Source organism: Panthera pardus, unplaced genomic scaffold, assembly GCF_024362965.1.
Source record: "Panthera pardus isolate Hobbes unplaced genomic scaffold, ASM2436296v1 HiC_scaffold_25, whole genome shotgun sequence".
NCBI lineage: Eukaryota > Metazoa > Chordata > Mammalia > Carnivora > Felidae > Panthera > Panthera pardus.
The window spans coordinates 78272027-78291688 of NW_026526821.1; the positions used below are offsets into that span (position 1 = coordinate 78272027).

The 19662-nt window shown below is 36.5% G+C and overlaps 1 protein-coding gene and 1 long non-coding RNA gene across 5 annotated transcripts in view; one reads left to right on the top strand and one right to left on the bottom strand.

The window, feature by feature from the left end:
• The window catches only part of PAPOLG (poly(A) polymerase gamma), a 31644-nt gene extending 18019 nt beyond the window's left edge, over positions 1–13625 (top strand). Inside the window, exons 11-22 of one of the 3 annotated variants that reach the window (XM_019429436.2) lie at positions 419–539; positions 876–960; positions 1350–1403; positions 2948–3067; positions 3955–4064; positions 5687–5808; positions 6051–6226; positions 6611–6699; positions 6780–7000; positions 7488–7553; positions 7739–7795; positions 9600–13625. In XM_019429436.2, coding sequence (XP_019284981.1) covers positions 419–539; positions 876–960; positions 1350–1403; positions 2948–3067; positions 3955–4064; positions 5687–5808; positions 6051–6226; positions 6611–6699; positions 6780–7000; positions 7488–7553; positions 7739–7795; positions 9600–9698 — 1320 coding nt within the window. In that variant the 3' untranslated portion in view covers positions 9699–13625. Of the gene's footprint in view, positions 1–418; positions 540–875; positions 961–1349; positions 1404–2947; positions 3068–3954; positions 4065–4762; positions 5809–6050; positions 6227–6610; positions 6700–6779; positions 7001–7487; positions 7554–7738; positions 7796–9599 lie in introns of those variants that run through there. The other 2 variants (XM_019429501.2, XM_053890714.1) reach the window with 2 other exon arrangements.
• Positions 4943–11349, bottom strand: LOC128773522 (uncharacterized). 2 transcript variants are annotated; one of them, XR_008417858.1, is made up of 2 exons: positions 11261–11349; positions 4943–5894 (listed from the first exon to the last, which is right to left on the bottom strand). It is a non-coding gene; the product is annotated as an uncharacterized LOC128773522 (long non-coding RNA). The 2 variants fall into 2 exon arrangements; XR_008417857.1 differs by having other exon boundaries at positions 4943–6538; positions 11261–11335.
• Positions 13626–19662: the final 6037 nt, after the last annotated feature.

Genomic DNA, 19662 nt, shown 5'->3' on the forward strand with positions numbered 1-19662 from the left:
AGCATAACTCTCACCTTGCATTTTAATTTGCTTTTAGATTGAGTGCTCATTCCTCTGAGTTACCTAGGGGAAATTACCCATTGAGTAGGTGCAGAAAGAGGAGTGAGAAACCATTGGATTAATGCTTTTTGCAGCTCTGATACTGTGTTTCCTTGGTTTTAAGAGACCATCGTTTATAAGATGCACCATCCATTTAACAGCTTTTCAGGGGAAAAATAAACTTCTGCAGAGTTTCCTTTGACTATCAGACACATCTGACTTCAGAAATAAATGTAGTTGGGGAGGGAAAATGTACTTCTTAGAATTGAGGAACTGTAGTATTAAATTTATATTTCATATTCTTCAGACTTTTGGGGAAATGAAGTGAGGACAACTGAAATAGGAGAATAGATCAATTATTCTGCTTCTAATTTCACAGGTAAATCCATCAGATAGGTATCATCTCATGCCCATAATCACCCCTGCCTACCCACAGCAGAATTCTACGTATAATGTGTCCACCTCAACTCGAACAGTAATGGTAGAAGAATTTAAACAAGGTAAACTTGTTGGCCCTTTGCCCTTTATGTATTCCCACAAGTTTTTGGTTTACAACAGTTTTATTCTAAAGTTCAGTTATGCCTATTATTTCTAAAAATTCTTTCAAATATGTATTTTTTCAGTAGTTAGTTTTCTAAAATATAATATTAAGTCCAAAATGGAACCAGCCCAATCTGTTTGAAATTGATTTTTGTGTTATGAGAAATTCTTTTTTTTTTTTTTTTTTTTTACTCAAGAGTTTGTTGAGGTTAGAGATTTTGGGGGTAGGTTGATACAGAAACTGATAATAAAATAGCCAGTTTTCAAAATCAGTCTCTGTCTCGTTTTTAATTTAGGTCTTGCAGTCACAGATGAAATCCTTCAAGGGAAATCAGACTGGTCCAAACTACTTGAGCCACCAAATTTTTTTCAAAAGTATAGGTATTTGAAATTTTTCATTTTGTGTGTGTGTGTTTAAGGAAGAATGTTAAATTTACAAAGTTAATATATGATGGGTGACTGTTGTCCCTTACATTTCAAGTGAGGTAGAGAATAGGTTAGCAGAAATCCTAAATGATGAGTTTGTGTATTCTAGTAGTATCTCACCCAGTATTAGTGGTGTTTTTGTTTTTAGTGAATTGATTTTTGATTATAGTGTCTAGAATTGATTTTGTGAAAATCAGAGCGTGTTCTAATTTTCATAAGCTATGTGTCTGCATTAGTTCTTATGTTCATTGGGAGGAAGAAAGAAAAAATAATGATGGAAAAGCAGACCTAACAATGTTTCTGGCTTTTTTTTTTCCATGACTGTTGCTAAAAATTCTTCACAGACATTATATAGTATTGACTGCCAGTGCATCAACAGAAGAAAACCATCTAGAGTGGTAAGTGATATTCAAGTTCTGTACTTAAATTTGTAGTGATAACATTTATATGACGCTTTAGGTTTATAAAATACTTTATCACTAAAATTATTAAATCTTATTAGTGACTGTTATACATGACCATGGAGCATCAGTGTTTAAGAAATGCCATCAAATGAATGTTTCAGAATTAGAGGTAATACAGGATAAGGATATATGTATGTTCTTTGCCTTTGCCACTTCTCAGATTTAAGCAAAATTGTGAGGCACTTCAAACAATTCTGATACCTAGGCTCAAGTTTTCCATCCTTGCCATCATGTTTCCCCTTCAAAACTAAAAGGAAAAGATATTTTATATATTCTTTTAATTTAGGAGATTAGGGACATGAAAGCTTCTGTCAACAGAGAGGCATTTTTGGTCAAGGAGCAGTGCTTTCTTTCTAGTACATCTAAGTTCATGCCCTTTGCCTCCAGTGTGTAGACATCCCTAACTCTATTAGGCAGAAGCTATTAGGCCACCAGAGATGGCTGTGCTTTCCTCGGGTCTGACTTCTGGGAAAGAAAAACACAATACTGTCTTACTTTTGCTTCCAAAGTTTAGTGCTTATTTTATTGATAATTAAAGAGGCACTGAAAAGAATCCTTTCACTAAAACAACGTATTTCATTTGTCTAGATTGGGAATCAGGAAACTATGATCTGGGCCAAACCTAGTCTGCCACATGTTTTTATAAATAGTTTTATTGAAATACAGCCACACTCACTCATTTATATGTTGTGTATGACTGCTTTCCTGCTATATGGCAGGGTTGAATAGTTACAACAGAAACTCTATAGCCACAAAGCCCAAAATACTTACTCTCTGACCAACACTGAGTAGTAACCCAGTGTTTCATAAATGTGCTGTTGAAGCACACACAATTACAATGTATAAGCTTTTTCAAGTGTTTGAATAATTAAAAATGTTCTTGTAGTTTTTCTAATTAATAAAATCATTGTAAATTTACATAGCTGACAGCAGTCACATGTGTTAAATGAGATAGAAAATAAAGTTGCAGATACCTGATGAAACTTTCTATATTTTAGTAGTATCTGATCTGACTTTACTGAATTCTTTTTTAAATGTAATATCTAGTACCAATTTTATGAAAATCAGCATGTTTTATTTCATTTAGTGCCAGTTATTAGCTTTTTTTGTTCACATGATTTAAACATATCTTAGCCTTATGGTTTAGATACAAGATTTGAAAGCAAAAAAAATCAACAGTTTTTGTTCATACTGAGATCATGACTATTTTATGGTGTAAACAGGCAGGGTAGGTTAGATTAGGAATTCATTAAGTAGATCATTTCTTTTAAGGGGGGGGGACACAGAAATTGACAAAGTAACTTGTCATTTACTTAAATGGTATTTTAAACAGTCCCTAATATATTAGACTGAATTTTTTTTTTTTTTTTTTTTAATTGAACATGTAAAGCATCATAGCTATCATATGCCTTTTTGGGTTACTTAGGTGTAGTTTCCAAATTTCATATGGAAAAATTTTGTCCACTCTTCTATTTCAGGGTTGGATTAGTAGAATCTAAAATCCGTGTGCTTGTTGGAAACTTGGAACGGAACGAATTTATTACTCTTGCCCATGTAAATCCCCAGTCATTCCCAGGAAATAAGGAACATCATAAAGAGTAAGTTAAATATTTTTTAATACTGTGTTTCTTAAATAATGTTATTTGACAACAGGCATGATTTAAGATCAGTTGTGACATTGTCATTTAACAAACATTGATGGGGGATGATGATACATTATGTATTTGAACATGAGTGGTCCTACATTAAAACTAGTATATGCTATGTTGGTAGCCCACAGACCCCAGCAGAAACTCCCATCACAAGTTTGGAGCATCTTTATGAATATATTTGATGCGTTACTTTCAAAGCCATTTAATCCTCTTTATTGCAACACAGGGTAACTGATCAGTGTTTTTTGGTGTCAATTTTAAGAATTTAGCCAAACCAGGGTGGGGGGCCACCTGGGTGGCACAGCCAAGCATCCAACTCTTGATCTCGGCTCAGGTCATAATCTCACAGTTCCTGAGTTTGAGCCCCACATGGGGCTCTATGCTGATGGTGCAGAGCCTGCTTGGGATTCTGTCTCTCCTCTCTGCCCCTCCCCTGCTTGTATGTATGTACACTTTCTCTCTCTCAAAATAAATAAATAAATAAGCTTAAAAAAAAAAAATGAATTTAGCCAAACCAGGGAGACTGGGTGGCTCAGTCAGTTAAGCATCTGACTCTTGATTTCAACTCTGGTCATGATCTCCTAGTTCATGAGTTTGAGCCTTTGGGCGGAGCCTGCTTGGGATTCTCTCCCTCTCTCTCTGCGCCTCTCCTGCTCATGCTTTCTCTCTCTCTCAATAAATAAATAAATAAACTTACAAAAAAAAGAACTTAGCCAAACCATTGCAATTTGTATTTATGTTTCCATGGAGATTGAGTTTGAATTACCAAATGACATCTGTAAAATTATAATAAATAAATAAATAAATGGAAATTAAATTTTTTTATTTTATAGCAACAATTACGTGTCAATGTGGTTCCTTGGAATAATTTTTCGGAGAGTTGAAAATGCAGAAAGTGTTAACATAGACCTGACCTATGATATACAGTCGTTTACTGATACAGGTAAGACTTTGTCATCATGGAGCTATGGTTCTCAAGTTTGGTTGTAACAGTATCATCTGCCATGGATCTGGCTGGCTAGATTTGTTAATTGGTTAAATGAATGTGTACATCCATATTATGAAAACCTATGCTCCTATTTTAAAAAGGCATAGTGAAATAATTTCCAAGACATTAAGTAGGGCTAAAGTTGCAAAACAGTATGTATAGTATGCTACAATTTCTGTAAATAAATAAACACATTTGCTTGTAAGTACCTAGAATATCTTTGGAAGGATATATAGTTTTAAAAAAAAGAAGGTGGTAGAACTGGTTGCTTTTTAGGTCAAGGAACCAGGTGTGTCTAGGGGATAGTGTGAGGAGACTTCTTTGAACTGCTTGAGTTTTGTGCCAAGTGATGGCATTATCTATTTCAGAACAAAAAGAAGACTAAAGAAACTATACAGGTTATTTTTATTTTCAGTGTGCGCAGATATGTGCACTTGATAGTCTTGATTAGGTTTCAGAATCAGAGAAAGAGTGTCTTTTACATCTAGCTCCCTAATAACAGCTCTCTGGAATATCTTAACGTATCTTTTATAAATTTGGAGTTGTATTAATCTGGAATAGTGTACATTCATACTATTAATATTTTTGGCTTGGCTTATCTGAGTTTTCTAAATTCTTCTAAACTAGCTTTCACATTTATCATGAAAATGCAGATTCCTGTACATCACGTCGGCACTACCGAATCCCACACTCTGGGAGTGGAGCCAGAGAATCTGCAAGTTGAACAAGCACTCCTGGTGATGCTTTTATAAGCAATCTGGAATGAAAACATGGATATACATTTTTCCATTCTAATTTGGGCTCATTTTTCCAAAAGCAGGAGATTGGGAAGCTCTGTTTGTTGTAGATTTATAGAATGTTCTTCTCCAGATAGAGATTCTGAGACCCCAAGCGAGGAGATAATGTACCACATTTCACAGTAGTTAACTATGCAAAAGAAGCCTCTCCTCTGTGTCTTCAGTAAGCTTATGATCTAATTTGGTATTCACAGTTAAACGTACATTAAATAATTCGTGTTAATAAAACTGACTTTGTTACAAGATGTGAAAAGTGCTAGAAAGGGACTCTAGGGCTGTGTGTATTCCACCATCAGCAAGTATTCAGGGCTTTTGAGCCTCATTTCCCCACCTGTACAATAAGGATGTACTTCTGGATAGTTCCTGACAGTCCAATATTCTATGATTAGTGTAGTAAAAGAAACATCATGGTGGATGACAACTTGTATTGCATCTTGGATCTTTAGTATAAGGATTAGCTTAGACTTGGGTGAGTAATTATGAGAAGAGATTGTCTTTTGGGAAAATAACAGTAAACAGGATTTGGAAAAAACTTTTTTCATGCATTTTAATGAGATTTGATTATTGGAAAGTCTTAGAAGTTGGACATGGGAAAACTAGTTGGTACTTAAATAGGATTGTGAAATGAAAATGTTTTAAAAATACTTGTTCTGTAAGCAGAGTGGGTATGTATGTTTGTGAGATTATGGGGACATATCAAATATATGCATTTTGGGAAAAGAAAACAGACTTCCTGGTTGAGGAAGAAGTTGCCCATTTAACATACTAACATTGTTACAGTGTACAGACAGGCAAACAATATAAACATGCTAAAGGAAGGGATGAAAATTGAAGCAACTCATGTTAAAAAAAAGCAACTTCATCACTACCTTCCCGCAGAGATTCTTCAAAAGAAGAAAAAGGTGAGTTTGTAATGTTAACTCTCCAGTATGGTTCCCCTCAGACAGATGTTCCTGGGATCAGATTGGCATTCTCACAGCTCCCAAACCTATTAAGAAAAAAAGGAAAGAAAAGTACATTTCAGTCTAGAACTAAAATCTCCCCTTCATTCATCACAAAAGATTCATTTTATGTACTTCAGAATTGAAACCAGTAATTATTCTCATTTGCTTTTTGAAATCCTAACTGCTTTTCCCTCTTTCAGCAAAGTCTTTCTGATGTCAGTCGAAGTTCAGGTGGACCTCAATCCAAAAGATCATCTCTGGATAGCAATTGTTTGGATAGCTCCAGAGACACTGATAATGGAACTCCTTTTAATTCCCCAGTGTCTGCAAACAAACCTTCCAAGCCTGACGTTCTTCCTTCAGGAGAAACAGAAAGGTCTGCACTTCAGAATTTTCCTTTCACTCTTCAGTTTGAGGATGATGTAAACTTTTCTGTCCTTAGCTAAGTATCTTAACTGTTAAAATACCTTAGCAGTTACTAGTCATTTTCTGACTAGAAATACTTGACAATGCGTTGTAATCCTGTGGGACGTGGTATCGGCTCATGAATATGTAGGACTTCAAAAGTACACAGAAATGCCCAGGTCTTTTCAGTTTTTTCTCATTTTTCACTCAGTCCTCTGCCTTTTTTCCTCTTTTCTCTTCCTCCAATGGAACATTAAAGTAGGAGTACTTGAAAGAAGTCATCCTGAATGTTAGAATATGAGTGTTTTAAATAAGTCACACAAAGTATTTAATGATAATTCAACACTTTTAATAGGAATAATACTGAGCCTGCTGCTGTAATTGCGGAAAAGCCACTGAGTGTGCCACAAGCTCAAGGACTGTCTATCCCAGTCATTGGTGCAAGTATGTATCTGCACTTCTGTTAATAACCATTCTACTATGTATATATTTAATTGCTAGAATTTTTCTTTTTTCCTTTTCAGAAGTTGATTCTGCAGTAAAAGCCGTATCGCCCCCAGCTGTGTGCACCATTCCTACTGTAGTAGGACGAAATGTCATTCCTAGAATCCCAGCACCCCACAACCCTGCCCAGGGACAGCCACATCTTAATGGAATGTCAAACATAACTAAGAATGTTGCACATAAGAGGTCCCATTCCCCATCCGTAGATGGGTCTTCTAAGAGGTTGAAAGAAATAGAAAAGGTAAAGTTACAACCTTAGTGGTAGTCCTTTTTTTTAAGTTAAACTAGACTAAAGAAATTCACAACTCTACATAGCTGTCTTAGTGTTCTGTTAGGATTTGTTTAAAAAGAATATTTACCCAAACCCTAAAGGAATAATACTGATTGTTATCCTAAATTCAGATTACTAAAACTTGATCTGAAAACTTGAGTAATTGGTCTGAGTTTCTCTTTGACTTACACAGAAGTTACTATTGGTAACCAGTCATATTTATTGTGTTATAATGTTGATGTTTTCTGCCTCCAGTAGGTGGTGGTAAAACTATTATCATCTGAATTGATTTAACCGAAAAGGTCACTCAAGTTGAAGTTAAAGGTGGCAGCTAAATTTAGTCTAATTTAAGTTGCAGTAGTTTTGACAGTAGCCTTATCATTAGCCTCTCAGTTTATATAGATTGTATGGGTTTTGTAGGTGATAATAGCAATTCATCTTAGTATTTATATTCCAGTTTATTCGACTTGAATCAACATTTAAGGAATCACGTGCTCCTGAAGACAGAAAAAGAAAAGCAATGGTAAATACGTTAACAGTGTGCTTCAAAATATTACTTTCAAAGAGCCATAGATCAGGAAAAGGACTGTATATTTGAAAATGGATCATATTAGATAGGTCCGTGAAGTTTGGGTTATGTTTTATTTTGTGTAGACATAAGCATACATAGGAAGGAAAGTTTTCATTTGTATATAATTCTATTTTTAGGATGCCATTGGAGGAGAATGTATGCCTATTCCAACTATTGATACATCACGCAAAAAGGTAAAGTCTTACTCGTAGGTAATCTACAGGTACGAAAAGCTTAAGAGCCATGCACTGGGTGAAAGAAAAGGGTAATAAGATTTTGTCCCTGTCCTCAAAGATGAGCAGTATAGTTTGGAGTTGGGGTAGAAACGCAAGCAAGGTCTGGTCTTAAATATATGTACTTCCAAAGTCAGGAAAAGAGGAAGTTATTTAAGCTTAGCTATTCATTCACATTACGTTCAACCTTTGTTCTTTTTTCAAGCACAGTAATTTCTTACCAACGCTTGATACATCTTTTGATGTATACCATTGCTTACTGTCAAAACTTAGGCTTGATACTTATTAATATTTTGGAAGAACCTAATGTAATGGAATACATAGTACCTTTAAAACATGAGCTAAAGAACCCCTAAATCTTAATTTCAAAATTTATTTTTCAAAGAATCGCCATTGAAACTAATAATACAGTATTATTAAGCATGGAAGGCTAATAAGTAGGTGCTGAAAACTCAGCCTTGTGTAGATCAGAGAAGTCCTTTTCTGAGCATTTACAGTCAACAAAATGGCTTATTTTCACCCCCATCAAAAAGTACTTATCACAACCAGGCTCCTCACAATGTAATAGCCATTTAATTTTATTTGTTAAAGTTTATTTATTTTGGGAGAGTGCAAGTGGGGGAGGGACAGAGAGAGGGAGAGAGAGAATCCCAATGCAGTGCTCCATCTTCCAAACCGTGAGATCATGACCTGAGCCGAAGTCAAGAATCAGATGCTAAACCGACTGAGCCACCCAGGCACCCCTTTACTGGCTTTTGAAGCAAATAGTATCATACTTTATATTAGCTGTAGAATTCATAAAAATTCCTTTTAACATAAAGAGTACATTACAAAAAATATGAGTATATGATTATATGTGATAATGGAAGAAAAAAATCTGGTATGGTTATTAAGGTACAAGACCATGAAATGACAGGCTGGGTCTAGGTTGAAAATATTTCAAGTATAGAGGGTAAGGATATAAACCAAACAAATGTGGCAAATGTTTAATAATGTCTGAGTGTTAATTGTGGCATTAAAAAGTCTTCATTGTCGTATTCTCTACTTTTTTTGTATGTCTGAAATTTTTCATGTTTTTTGAATGGCTGTGGGTATGTAGGTTTGGCCAAGTTAGTGACATGAGAGAATTAACTCTCGCGTACTGTTTCCATCACACAGCTATCTGTAAGAGGTCTCTTTCTCAATTTCTCAGGATTTACCTTCATGATATAATCATCTTTAGTATCCTCAGAAGACTTTATATAGATGTACCTGAGTTTCACTATCACTGAAGTTAACGTTACCTGGTCTGACTACAAAGTCCATTTTCCTGAAAACTCCTCTCACAAGTTGGATTTACAGTGTTGTTCTCCACGAATATATGACAGATCCTGTTTTCTTCTGTAGCACACTCTTTTTTCACCCACCACCACCACTTTCCTGCTTAGTGACCCTGCTTTTCGTACTTCTCTTTACCATTGCCTGACTTTGTGCATTTCTCAATCCAGAAGTGGCGAGTGATTTAACAAAGCCCTTTTTCCTATACATACACTCCTCCCACTTGCACCCTTTCCCTGTGCCTCTGCTTTTCACCTCTGACTCCATAAAAAAAGTCCCCAAACCAAGGAAATGACTATGAACATTGGAAGAAAGTATTCAACACATATGTGAGTGTTTAAGAGCTTAAGGAATTTGAAGGAAAACTCAGTTTTGTGACTGATTTACTAGTTGAGGCTTTATAATATATGTTTGCTTTTCCTTCTTTATTTCTATTCCTTTCTAATAGAGACTACCCAGTAAAGAACTACCGGATTCATCATCTCCGGTTCCAGCAAATAACATTCGAGTCATCAAAAATTCCATTCGACTGACCCTTAATCGGTAAAAGCAGTGCCTCCTTACTTAAGTGAATATGCAATCATTTAGTGGCATAGAGCAGCCACTCTTTTTAAAATAGAAGTGGCTGTCACACATATAATAAGGTGAAAGTTACAGTCATCGGACTAACAAGCTTGAAGTGGTTTTGAACTCTCACACTTTGACCTGCAGATGCCGTAGCATTCTCTCATTGATTTGCTACGTACACTTCTGTGAGGATCATCTGCTATCAGATTGTCATCTGCAATGTTATGGCTTTGCGTTGGAGGTTTTACTGCCTTAACTTTCGATGCTTGTTTCTCTGTTGTGGGAACCAGTTCTCGGCTCTTTGGACATGGATAAAACGAGGCCAGAACTTTTTTTTTTTTTTTTTAAGTCTTATGTTATAATCATTGTATAGAACTGAAAAAGTTGAAAACAAAAAAATTGTAATTTTCCAAATGTTAACACATTTACTTTAGCCTTGAAGCCACTTTGTGAAACCTGAGATAAGTGAATGTGAGGTATCTTTTCTGCTTTCCTCATTTGTGTAGATGTACTTATTGTCTATTCTGTTGATTTAAATTATTTTTTTCCAGAATGGCACATGGAATATTTAAATTTTTATTTTTTTGTGCCTTTCTGTCCAAATGTTGCATAGTTACCAGGGAGGATTAGTCCAGTGATTACATAAGAGTTGGGCACCATAAATTCTCTATATTTTGCCTCCCATGGAGGCCTTCGAAATGCATCTTTATTAAGAATCAAAATGTAACCAAGATACTGAAAGTCAGTATATGAATGGTGAAATTGTTACATATCCTAGCTCATGCCATTCTTGTTAGTTGACTGGTGTTTTTTACCAAGGAGCAACTCATTCCAGCATCAACGAGATACCTTTAAATATGGCAGACTTGTATTCTTGAGGTGTAAAATTAACTCGGCATGATAATTCTTGACCATTACTTACCCCACAACTTCAAATAGTTTCTTCATGGACTAGGCATGCAGAAATAAGCAGTGGATTTTACGGAAACCTAAGGCATTTTTTGGACGACATTGTTACCAACCATTAATTGGCTCAGGACCTTTGTAATTTTTATTTAACGATATGAGTTGTCTTTTTTTACACTGCTTTTTTCAATGCATTTCTTAATATTTTTTAAGTTTCATGAACGCATGCTCAGTTTATTAAAATCCATAACCATGTAATTCTTCTTGTAATATGTTGATTCAGTGTTTTGTAAATGAAGTCGTATGTATTTTCAGAGTATTTTTGTATGTACTGTAAGATACCATCTTTTCAAAGAGAAAACTTTAAAACCTTTACTGTCTCTCTTTAATTTTTTTAAATGTGGATTATGCTTGAATTACTCTTAAAATGAAAATGTATAGATTGCACAGCCAGGAATGCTGGTATTTATTACTTTCTTCAGCTTTCACTCAGCAATTTAGTAGGTTCTGGTAGGAAAAACACAAATGGTACATTTGAATGGAGCAGGGAAAATACTTGGTTGTATATTTTATAGGACTCATGGGACCCGTTTAGCCCGTGGAATAATAGTCCATTTTCTCTCACAAGCCCCTTACCACAGAGTTGAAATGCTTGGAATCCTGATAGAGAGCAGTATCCTTCTCCCACTCCTGTTCCGTGATCCCTCGGTTACTGAAATGGAAATTCTAGTATTTAATCTCTTACAAGGGACAACTTAGAAGAGCAAGGAAAAAATAGTTGTTGTTCTGTTACTCTCTTTTTACATAGTAAAAGGCAAAAGTGAAATCCTGTAACCAAGTTGTAGCTCACTTGGAAAGCTCTTCTTTTAGCCAACCCTTTCCTTTATTCAAGTATTTTTAAATTTGTCCTATAAAAACTCTTTGAGCAGAAGTAAAAGATTATGAAAGGACTAAATAATTTAAAAATTCTTCAGTTAGGAAGATTTGATTAAATTTTCTGTATGTGCTATGTTTGCATTTCTGTGTTTAATATCTAGCTATTTTCCCCTTCTTTTATCAGTATTCAAGTCTCTAAGAATTCTCATGTTTGCCTTCCTATATAAACATTCTTTAGAATGACTAGTAGAGTTTTTCTTCAATAAGAAAGCAACAGGCCTAACCCTTATACCACAGTATAGTCATTTCTCGTCTGTTCAGCATGGGGTTGAGACACAGCCAAATCGGTTGAATGTTAGACACCTCAAAGATCACATTCTTCAACCTGTTTGATAACTTGGGAGTTGAAGAGATGCTTTTGAGATGGTGGGTTTGGTCAGAAATGAAGTGTTTTCTATCCTAAACAGTAGATAGAATGTTCAGTACATTTTGTGAGCGTAGTAGGAAAGCTCCATTGTACTGGTTCCAAGTAAGTAAAAGGGGAAGGTTTGTATTGGGATTGTATGTTATGTTCAGAGGCACTAAATAAATGGGTCTTCAAGTTTGAAACTTACCCAGAAATATATTTTATAAAGTTAATAACCTCCGGTATGTAGACACATGTTCATTTTCCCAAGGGTATGAAATCTTAATCTCAGTGTTCAGGACTGGCTCTGAAGAATAGTATGTATCAAAGGAAAATACTTGTCTGCTAGCTTAAATCACAGGGACTTAATTCATTTGAGAGGGTACATGGCTTAAAACCTTGTAAAATTGGGGCAAAATGAATTTTAAAAGACTATTGGTGCTTACAATAACTGTCTTAAAGCGACAAGTAACCTTATTAAAATGCTTACTTTACTACAGTAGCAATAAAGTACAGATGAACAGTGTGGAAATGGGCTAAACTTATTTTGTGTTCCTCAGCTTTGAAATAGGAATTCCTAACTCGGGGATCATGGGCCTTTGGGAATCCTTTGCAAATGTATATAAGAAATTTGTTTATATGCGTTTTTGTTTTGTTTTTTTCTGGCGGGGGCGGGGGAATTCATAAATTTGATCAGCTTCTCAAAGTGGTTCATGACCCTTAAAAAAAAAAGGGATGATGGGGCATTCTTAGGAACCACAGCTTTGCAACATTGAATTATCCCAGACTCTTTGAGGTTTTTTCCCATAAGCTTTCTCTGTTGTAGATTTCTGAAACTGTAGTATGGCTCTTAACTAGAAAAGTGGGCTGTTGGAGGATTCTGGAATACCAAATTTCTCCAAATTTCTTTATATATTTCAGATGAACCAGTATTTAGATGAATCAGTATTTAGAAGAATGCTTACTATTGAATTTATAAATGTCCTCATGTTTACATTCATTAACAGGGTCAAACTTTAATAACTTTCAACCTAAGATTGATCAGAGCAGAATAGCTCAGAATGATCTTTAGAAATAGTAAACAATAGAATTAATCAGTGAGGATCCTAATCCTTTGGTTTCAGCAGCATTAACGTTCTCTCTTGTTCCTTCAGGTTTGTGGTTCAGAGCAGAACAGTCTGAACAGAAAGATAAAGAGAGAACTTTAGTTTTAAAAAATAACGTGTTCTTAAATAACCATCAAATCTTCCAAAGCTTAGAATTTAGGTCATAATGATATGGTAAATAGTGCAGACAATGGAAGAAAACAGGTCTCAATAATGGTAACTATTTCCTTTGGGTTTTTTTTTAAAGAATTGTACAAGGTAAGATCCTCACCAGATTCCCTATTTTTTCTGAATTTTACTGATACCATTTTATATCTGTAGTTGAACATAAGATTATCATCGGGTTTGCTACAATTTTTAAGCCATTGCTGCATTTCAGCAAAGAGTCACATAATTACCTTATAAAGAACTTAAGATATCTTTGAGGTAAATGGTGCTACATCATTCCACAGTATTATGTAAAATGAATGCAGCTGCCGTTCCTTTCTAGATAGCTGTTTGTGTAGTTCATACTAATATTTCCTGCCTTTTATTTGGATTGTCTTATTTCTTAGTTGTACACACAAGCCTCACTTGTCTGGAATAAGTAATCAAATAAACTTGCTTTGCTAAATAGGTGTTGATGATTGATATTATTTGGGAGCAAGTCAAAATATCTTAGTTATTTTTCAAACCAGCAGCCAATTTGGGTCATTTATCACCAAGACTCTTTCTAGCAGATTATCGTATCCAGTATCTGCTTAATATGAAAGCAAAGCTCATACTCAATTTGTCTCACAAACGTTAAACATCAGCAAGCAGTAGCACATGGTGGCATCTGCCTCAAGAACTGGGGGCAAAATCTGTCACTTGTGGTCAATAGAAGGCGACCAGAATTCTCTACTAATGGCTGGACAGAGGTGCATTTCACAATCAGGCCTTGGGTACTGTTTACAGAAGTACAAGTTACAGAGTTGATTACATTCTTGTTACTTTAACAGTAACTTGTTTTTAGCCAAGCCACATATCTTGAATACTAGTACTGAATTCACAAATAACCTATGTCTACATCAAGATTATTAGTTAGCCATTCATGGCACCAATGGAAATACATTTGACATTAAGCTAATTAGCAAAGCCTCCTGTATTTATTGATCTATGGGTGACAACAGTAGGGCTTCTAAACAGTTACTTGGGATTTCTAATGTCTTGCTGATTGGACTGCCAGCTGACCATCCCTGGAGTGAATTTATGGAACAACTTGCTGCTCCTAGGATATAACTTTTAACACGATTATCACACTATGCTGAAATGTTCTCAAGAAAATTGGCAGGTACTGTATGGATCCCAGTGCCTTAAGGTATTAAGGCAAAATAGAATTGAATTTATTGCTGTTAAAGCACATATTCTAAAACCTATCTTTCAAACCACATGATCTAGCCAAACTTTTACTTCTTGGTCCCCAAAATGACATACTTCTAAACCCTTCCTTACCAGTGCCCAGTTGCTGGCCTTTCAGGCCTAATGGCTGCATAAAGCCTTCTGATAACCGAATGGCCAGCGTGAATCACCCTACCTTCCTAACATACACCTTTTAACATTTCAATTATTCTAACTTGTGAAATGTTCAGTTGTTTCTCCTAAAGAGATTGTAGGTTTGAGAGTAGTAACCTTTAGCCAAGAATCTATATGTAGTGGGTGCCCAGAAGATGCTGAAGAGGAGTCCTGTTTGGTTGGCTGGTTTTTTGATTTGTGTTTGTTTCTTATTTGATTAAGATTATCTAGGAGACCTGATGAAGGATCTCAATCACAGAGGCAAACAAAAGCCAGTGAAAATCCTTGTTTTACAAACCTTTTCAACTGTTAACGCTAAGAAGTACATTTTATATTGCAAGCTAGCATGTGTACATACACCAATGTGTCTGTATATATATAATTTATATGCAAATTATGTATGTACACATACATAATTAAATCTCACCCCTCCCCCCCCAAAAATGGTTTCCTTGGTGTGATACAGGTTATTTTTAAGTGCTAATGTTGAAGTTCTCTCTCCAAAAGCTGGAGGGTGGGCTGGGATAAACTGAAGAAGAACAAGCATGCCTTACTAACCAAGTGTCACTCCAGTAAGGTGCAGAAATTACTCACTTTGATTATTACATGGTGCTGGGGAAATGACAGCTGCATGCCAAAAAAAAAAAAAGAAGAAGAAGAAAGAAAGAAAAACTGCACCACTTTCTTACACTATACACAAACTCAAAATGGATTAAAGGCCTAAATGTGAGACCTAAAACCATAAATCTCAAAGAAAACATAAGCAGTAATCTCTTGGACATCATCCTTAATATTTTTCAGATATGTCTCCTCAGGCAAGAAACACAAAAATAAACTATTGGGACTACACCAAACTAAAAAGTTTTTACATAGCAAAGGAAACAAAACAAAAAGGTAACCTACAAGATGGGAGAAGATATTTGCAAATGATGTATCTGATAAGAAGTTAGTATCCAAAGTATATAAAGAACTTCTCCAACTCAACATCAAAAAACCCCAAATAACTTAATTGAAAAATGGGCATGTATGTCTTCCAAAGAAGACATGGATTGCAAATAGTCACGTGACAAGATGCTCAACAGGGAAATGCAAATCAAAGCTACCATGAGGCATCACCTCACTCCTGTCAGGATGGCTAAAATAAAAATCACAAGAAATAGCAAGTGTTGACAAGGATGTGGAGGAAAAGGAACCCTCATGCACTGTTGGTGGGGATGCAAACTGGTGCAGCCAAGAGAACAGCAGTTTGGAGAGTCCTCAAAAACTCAAAATAGAACTACCATATGATCTAGTAATTCCACTACTGGACATTAATGCAAAGAAAATGAAAACACTAGTTCAAAAGAATATCATTTTTTTGTTCACTGTAGCATAATTTACAATAAGCAACTGTGAAAGCTACCCAAGTGTCCATCAATGGACAAAGAAGATGTGGTATATGTATGCACACACTGGAATATTACTCGGCCATAAAAAATAATGAAATCTTGCCATTCATGACAACATGGATGGATCTAGACGGTATTATGTTAAATAAGCCAGAGAGAGCCAAATACCATATGATTTCACTTATATGTGGACTCTAAAAAGCAAACAAAAAAGCAGAAACAGACCCATCAATACAGAGAACTGGTAGTCAGAGAAGAAGGGGTAAGGAGATGGGCAAAACTGGGTGAAGGGGAGAGGGAGGCCCAGGCTTCCAGTTATGGGATGAATAAGTCATAGAGATGAGAGGTATAACATAGGGAATATAGTTGATGAAACTGTGATGACATTGTGTGATGACGGATGGCAACCATACTTGCGGTAAGCACAGCATAACATATCCAGACTTGTCGAATTACTATGTTGTACACCTGAAACTAATGTAACATTGTGTGTCAGACTATACTTCAGTAAAAGTACCTCTTTGGCGGGAAAAAAAATTTTTATTGTACACAGCCGTCATATAATATCCCAATGTGGTCCAGGAACCTAAGGATACAAGAGAATTGGGATTAAACAGTAAAAGTATTACTATCTCCTGAGAAATTCTAGACCATCATTATGAGTGTTTAACATTTACTAAGCATTTAGGATATGCCTTTTAAAACATTGTAGTGCTTAATCTTTACAATGATGCTATGAGGTAGCACTGTTAATTATTTTACAGATAAGGAAATTGAGGCTTAGAGAGATTATGCAATTGGCTCCAAATTGCATGACTATTTCTTGGCATTCTCAGGAAATATGATTCAAAGCCTAGTGTTCAACTGTATCTCCCACTTAGGAAAGTAGATGGAGGTGTGGGGCAAATCTCTGCCTCCTTGCACTCTTCCGTGGAGTCTGGAACTTTTGAGGTAGCCTGGCCAGCAGCAACAATGATCATCTGTGCCAGGCTGCAGGGGGCACTGTGGCTTCCTGCAGGGAGCCCGTGGCTAAGTCAGGTCAGCCCAGTTCCAGCCCAGCTCTGCCACTTACATCTGTGTAAGTATGACACTCAACCCCCACCCTGCTTTGTTTTCTCCCATCTGAAACACTTGCCCTTCAAGCCTCACAGGGAACAGAGAAGACCCTGAATAGCCAAAGTAATGTTGAAAAAGAAAACCAAAGCTGGAGGCATCACAATTCTGGACTTCAAGCTGTATTACAAAGCTATAATCATCAAGACAGTATGGTACTGACACAAAAACAGACACATAGATCAATGGAACAGAATAAAAAATCCAGAAATGGACCCACAAATGTATGGCCAACTAATCTTTGACAAAGCAGGAAAGAATACCCAATGGAAAAGACAGTCTCAGAGTACCCGGGTGGCTCAGTCGGGTAAGCATCTGACTGGCTCAGGTCATGATCTCATGGTTCATGAGTTCGAGCCCCACGTCAACTCTCTGCTGTCAGCACAGAGCCCACTTCAGATCCTCTGTCCTCCTCTCTCTGCCCCTCCCCTGCTTGCACTCTGTCTCTAAAATAAATAAACTTTAGAAAATAAAAGAAAAAAGACAGTCTCTTTAACAAATGGTGCTGGGAGAACTGGACAGCAACATGCAGAAGAATGAACCTGGACCACTTTCTTACACCATAAACAAAAATAAACTCAAAATGGATGAAAGACCTAAATGTGAGACAGGAAACCAACAAAATCCTGCAGGAGAAGACAGGCAATAACCTCTTTGACCTCGGCCACAGCAACTTCTTAACTTGACATTTCTCCAGAGGCAAGGGAAACAAAAGCAAAAATGAGCTATTGGGGCTTCATCAAGATAAAAAGCTTCTGCACAGTGAAGGAAATAATCGACAAAATTAAAAGGCAACCTTCAGAAGGGTTAGTATCCAAAATATAGAAAGAACTTATCAAATTCAACACCTCCCCCCAAAAAATAGCCCAATTAAAAAATGGGCAGAAGACATGAACAGACACATTTCCAAAGAAGACATCCAGATGGCTACCAGACACATGAAAATATACTCAGCATCACTCATCATCAGGGAAATACAAATCAAAACCACAATGAGATACCACCTCACACCTGTCAGAATGGCTAAAAGTAACCACAAGAAGAAACAAGAAATGTTGGTGATGATGTGGAGAAAGGGAAACCCTTTTGTACTGCTGGTAGGAATGCAAACCGGTACAGCCAATCTGGAAAACAGTATGGAGGTTCCTCAAAAAATTAAAAATAGAACTACCCTACGACCCAGCAATTGCACTACTAGGTATTTATCCAAAGGATACAAAAATGCTGATTCAAAGGGGCACATGCTCCCAATGTTTATAGCAGTGCTATCGACAATAGCCAAATTGTGGAGAGTCCAAATGTCCATCAACTGACAAATGGATAAAGAAGATGTGGAATATTACAATGGAATATTACTTGGTGATCAAAAAGGATGAAATCTTGGAGCACCTTGGTGGCTCAGTCGGTTAAGCGTCCAACTTTGGCTCAGGTCATGATCTCACGGTTCGTGGGTTCAAGCCCAGCATCAGGCTCTGTGCTCACAGCTCAGAGCCTGGAGACTGCTTTGGATTCTGTGTCTCCCTCTCTCTCTGCTCCTCCCCCACTCACACTCTGTCTCTCTCTTTATCAAAAATAAACATTAAAAAAAATATTAAAAAAGAATGAAATCTTGCCGTTTGCAACAACATGGATGGAAATAGAGTGGATTATGCTAAGTGAAATAAATCAGTCAGAGAAAGACAAATATATGATTTCACTCGTGGAATTTAAGAAACACAACAGATGAACATAGAGGAGAAGGAAAAATATGATAAAAACAGGCAGGCAAACCATAAGAGACTCTTAAATACAGAAAAAAAACAGGGTTGCTGGAGGGGTGTTGGGTGGGGGGAAGGGCTAAGTGGGTGATGGGCATTAAGGAGGGCACTTGTTGGGATGAGCACTAGGTGTTATATATAAGTGATGAATCACTAAATTCTACTCCCAAAATTTAAAAAAATAGGCAATAATAAAATCCAGAAGGCTAAAAAAAAAAAAAAATGACCATCATAAGGAAGCCGCGACGTGAAATTATTCCAACAGATTGGCAAGGTTTTACAATTAGGATGGACAGACAGACAGGATCTCCCAGAATAACATCCATGTAGCATTCCTTAGCCATCAATCTAGACTGGAGCAGGAAGAAAATGAATCCAGGAGAGCTATCACCAAGAAAAGCAAAGTGAAAATGAAGGTTCATCTGATAGGCTTAATCACAATGAGAGGATATTAACATTTATCTCAGAGTTTGAGAGCAATCAAGTAAACTCTTAAGTGACGCATTAATTTCGGGGAAATGAAAAAGCTAAATGAAAAGGAAATGTAACTAGGAGCGCATGGGTGGCTCAGTTGGTTAAGCATCTGACTTTGGTTCAGGTCATGATCTCGCGGTTCGTAGGTTCAAGCCCCAAGTCGGCTCTCTGCTGTCGGCCCAGAGCCTGCTTTGGATCCTCTGTCCCCGCTCTCTCTCTGCCCTTTGCCCCCTCCCTTTCAAAAATAAACATTTTAAAAAAGGGAAATATAACTAGAGTGTATCACACGGCTCAGCTGTGAAGATTCACATAGTCATAATAATATAAGTAGAGAATAATGAACTAGCCCCAAATTGTAAGTACACTGAGAAGTGGGATGAGGGAG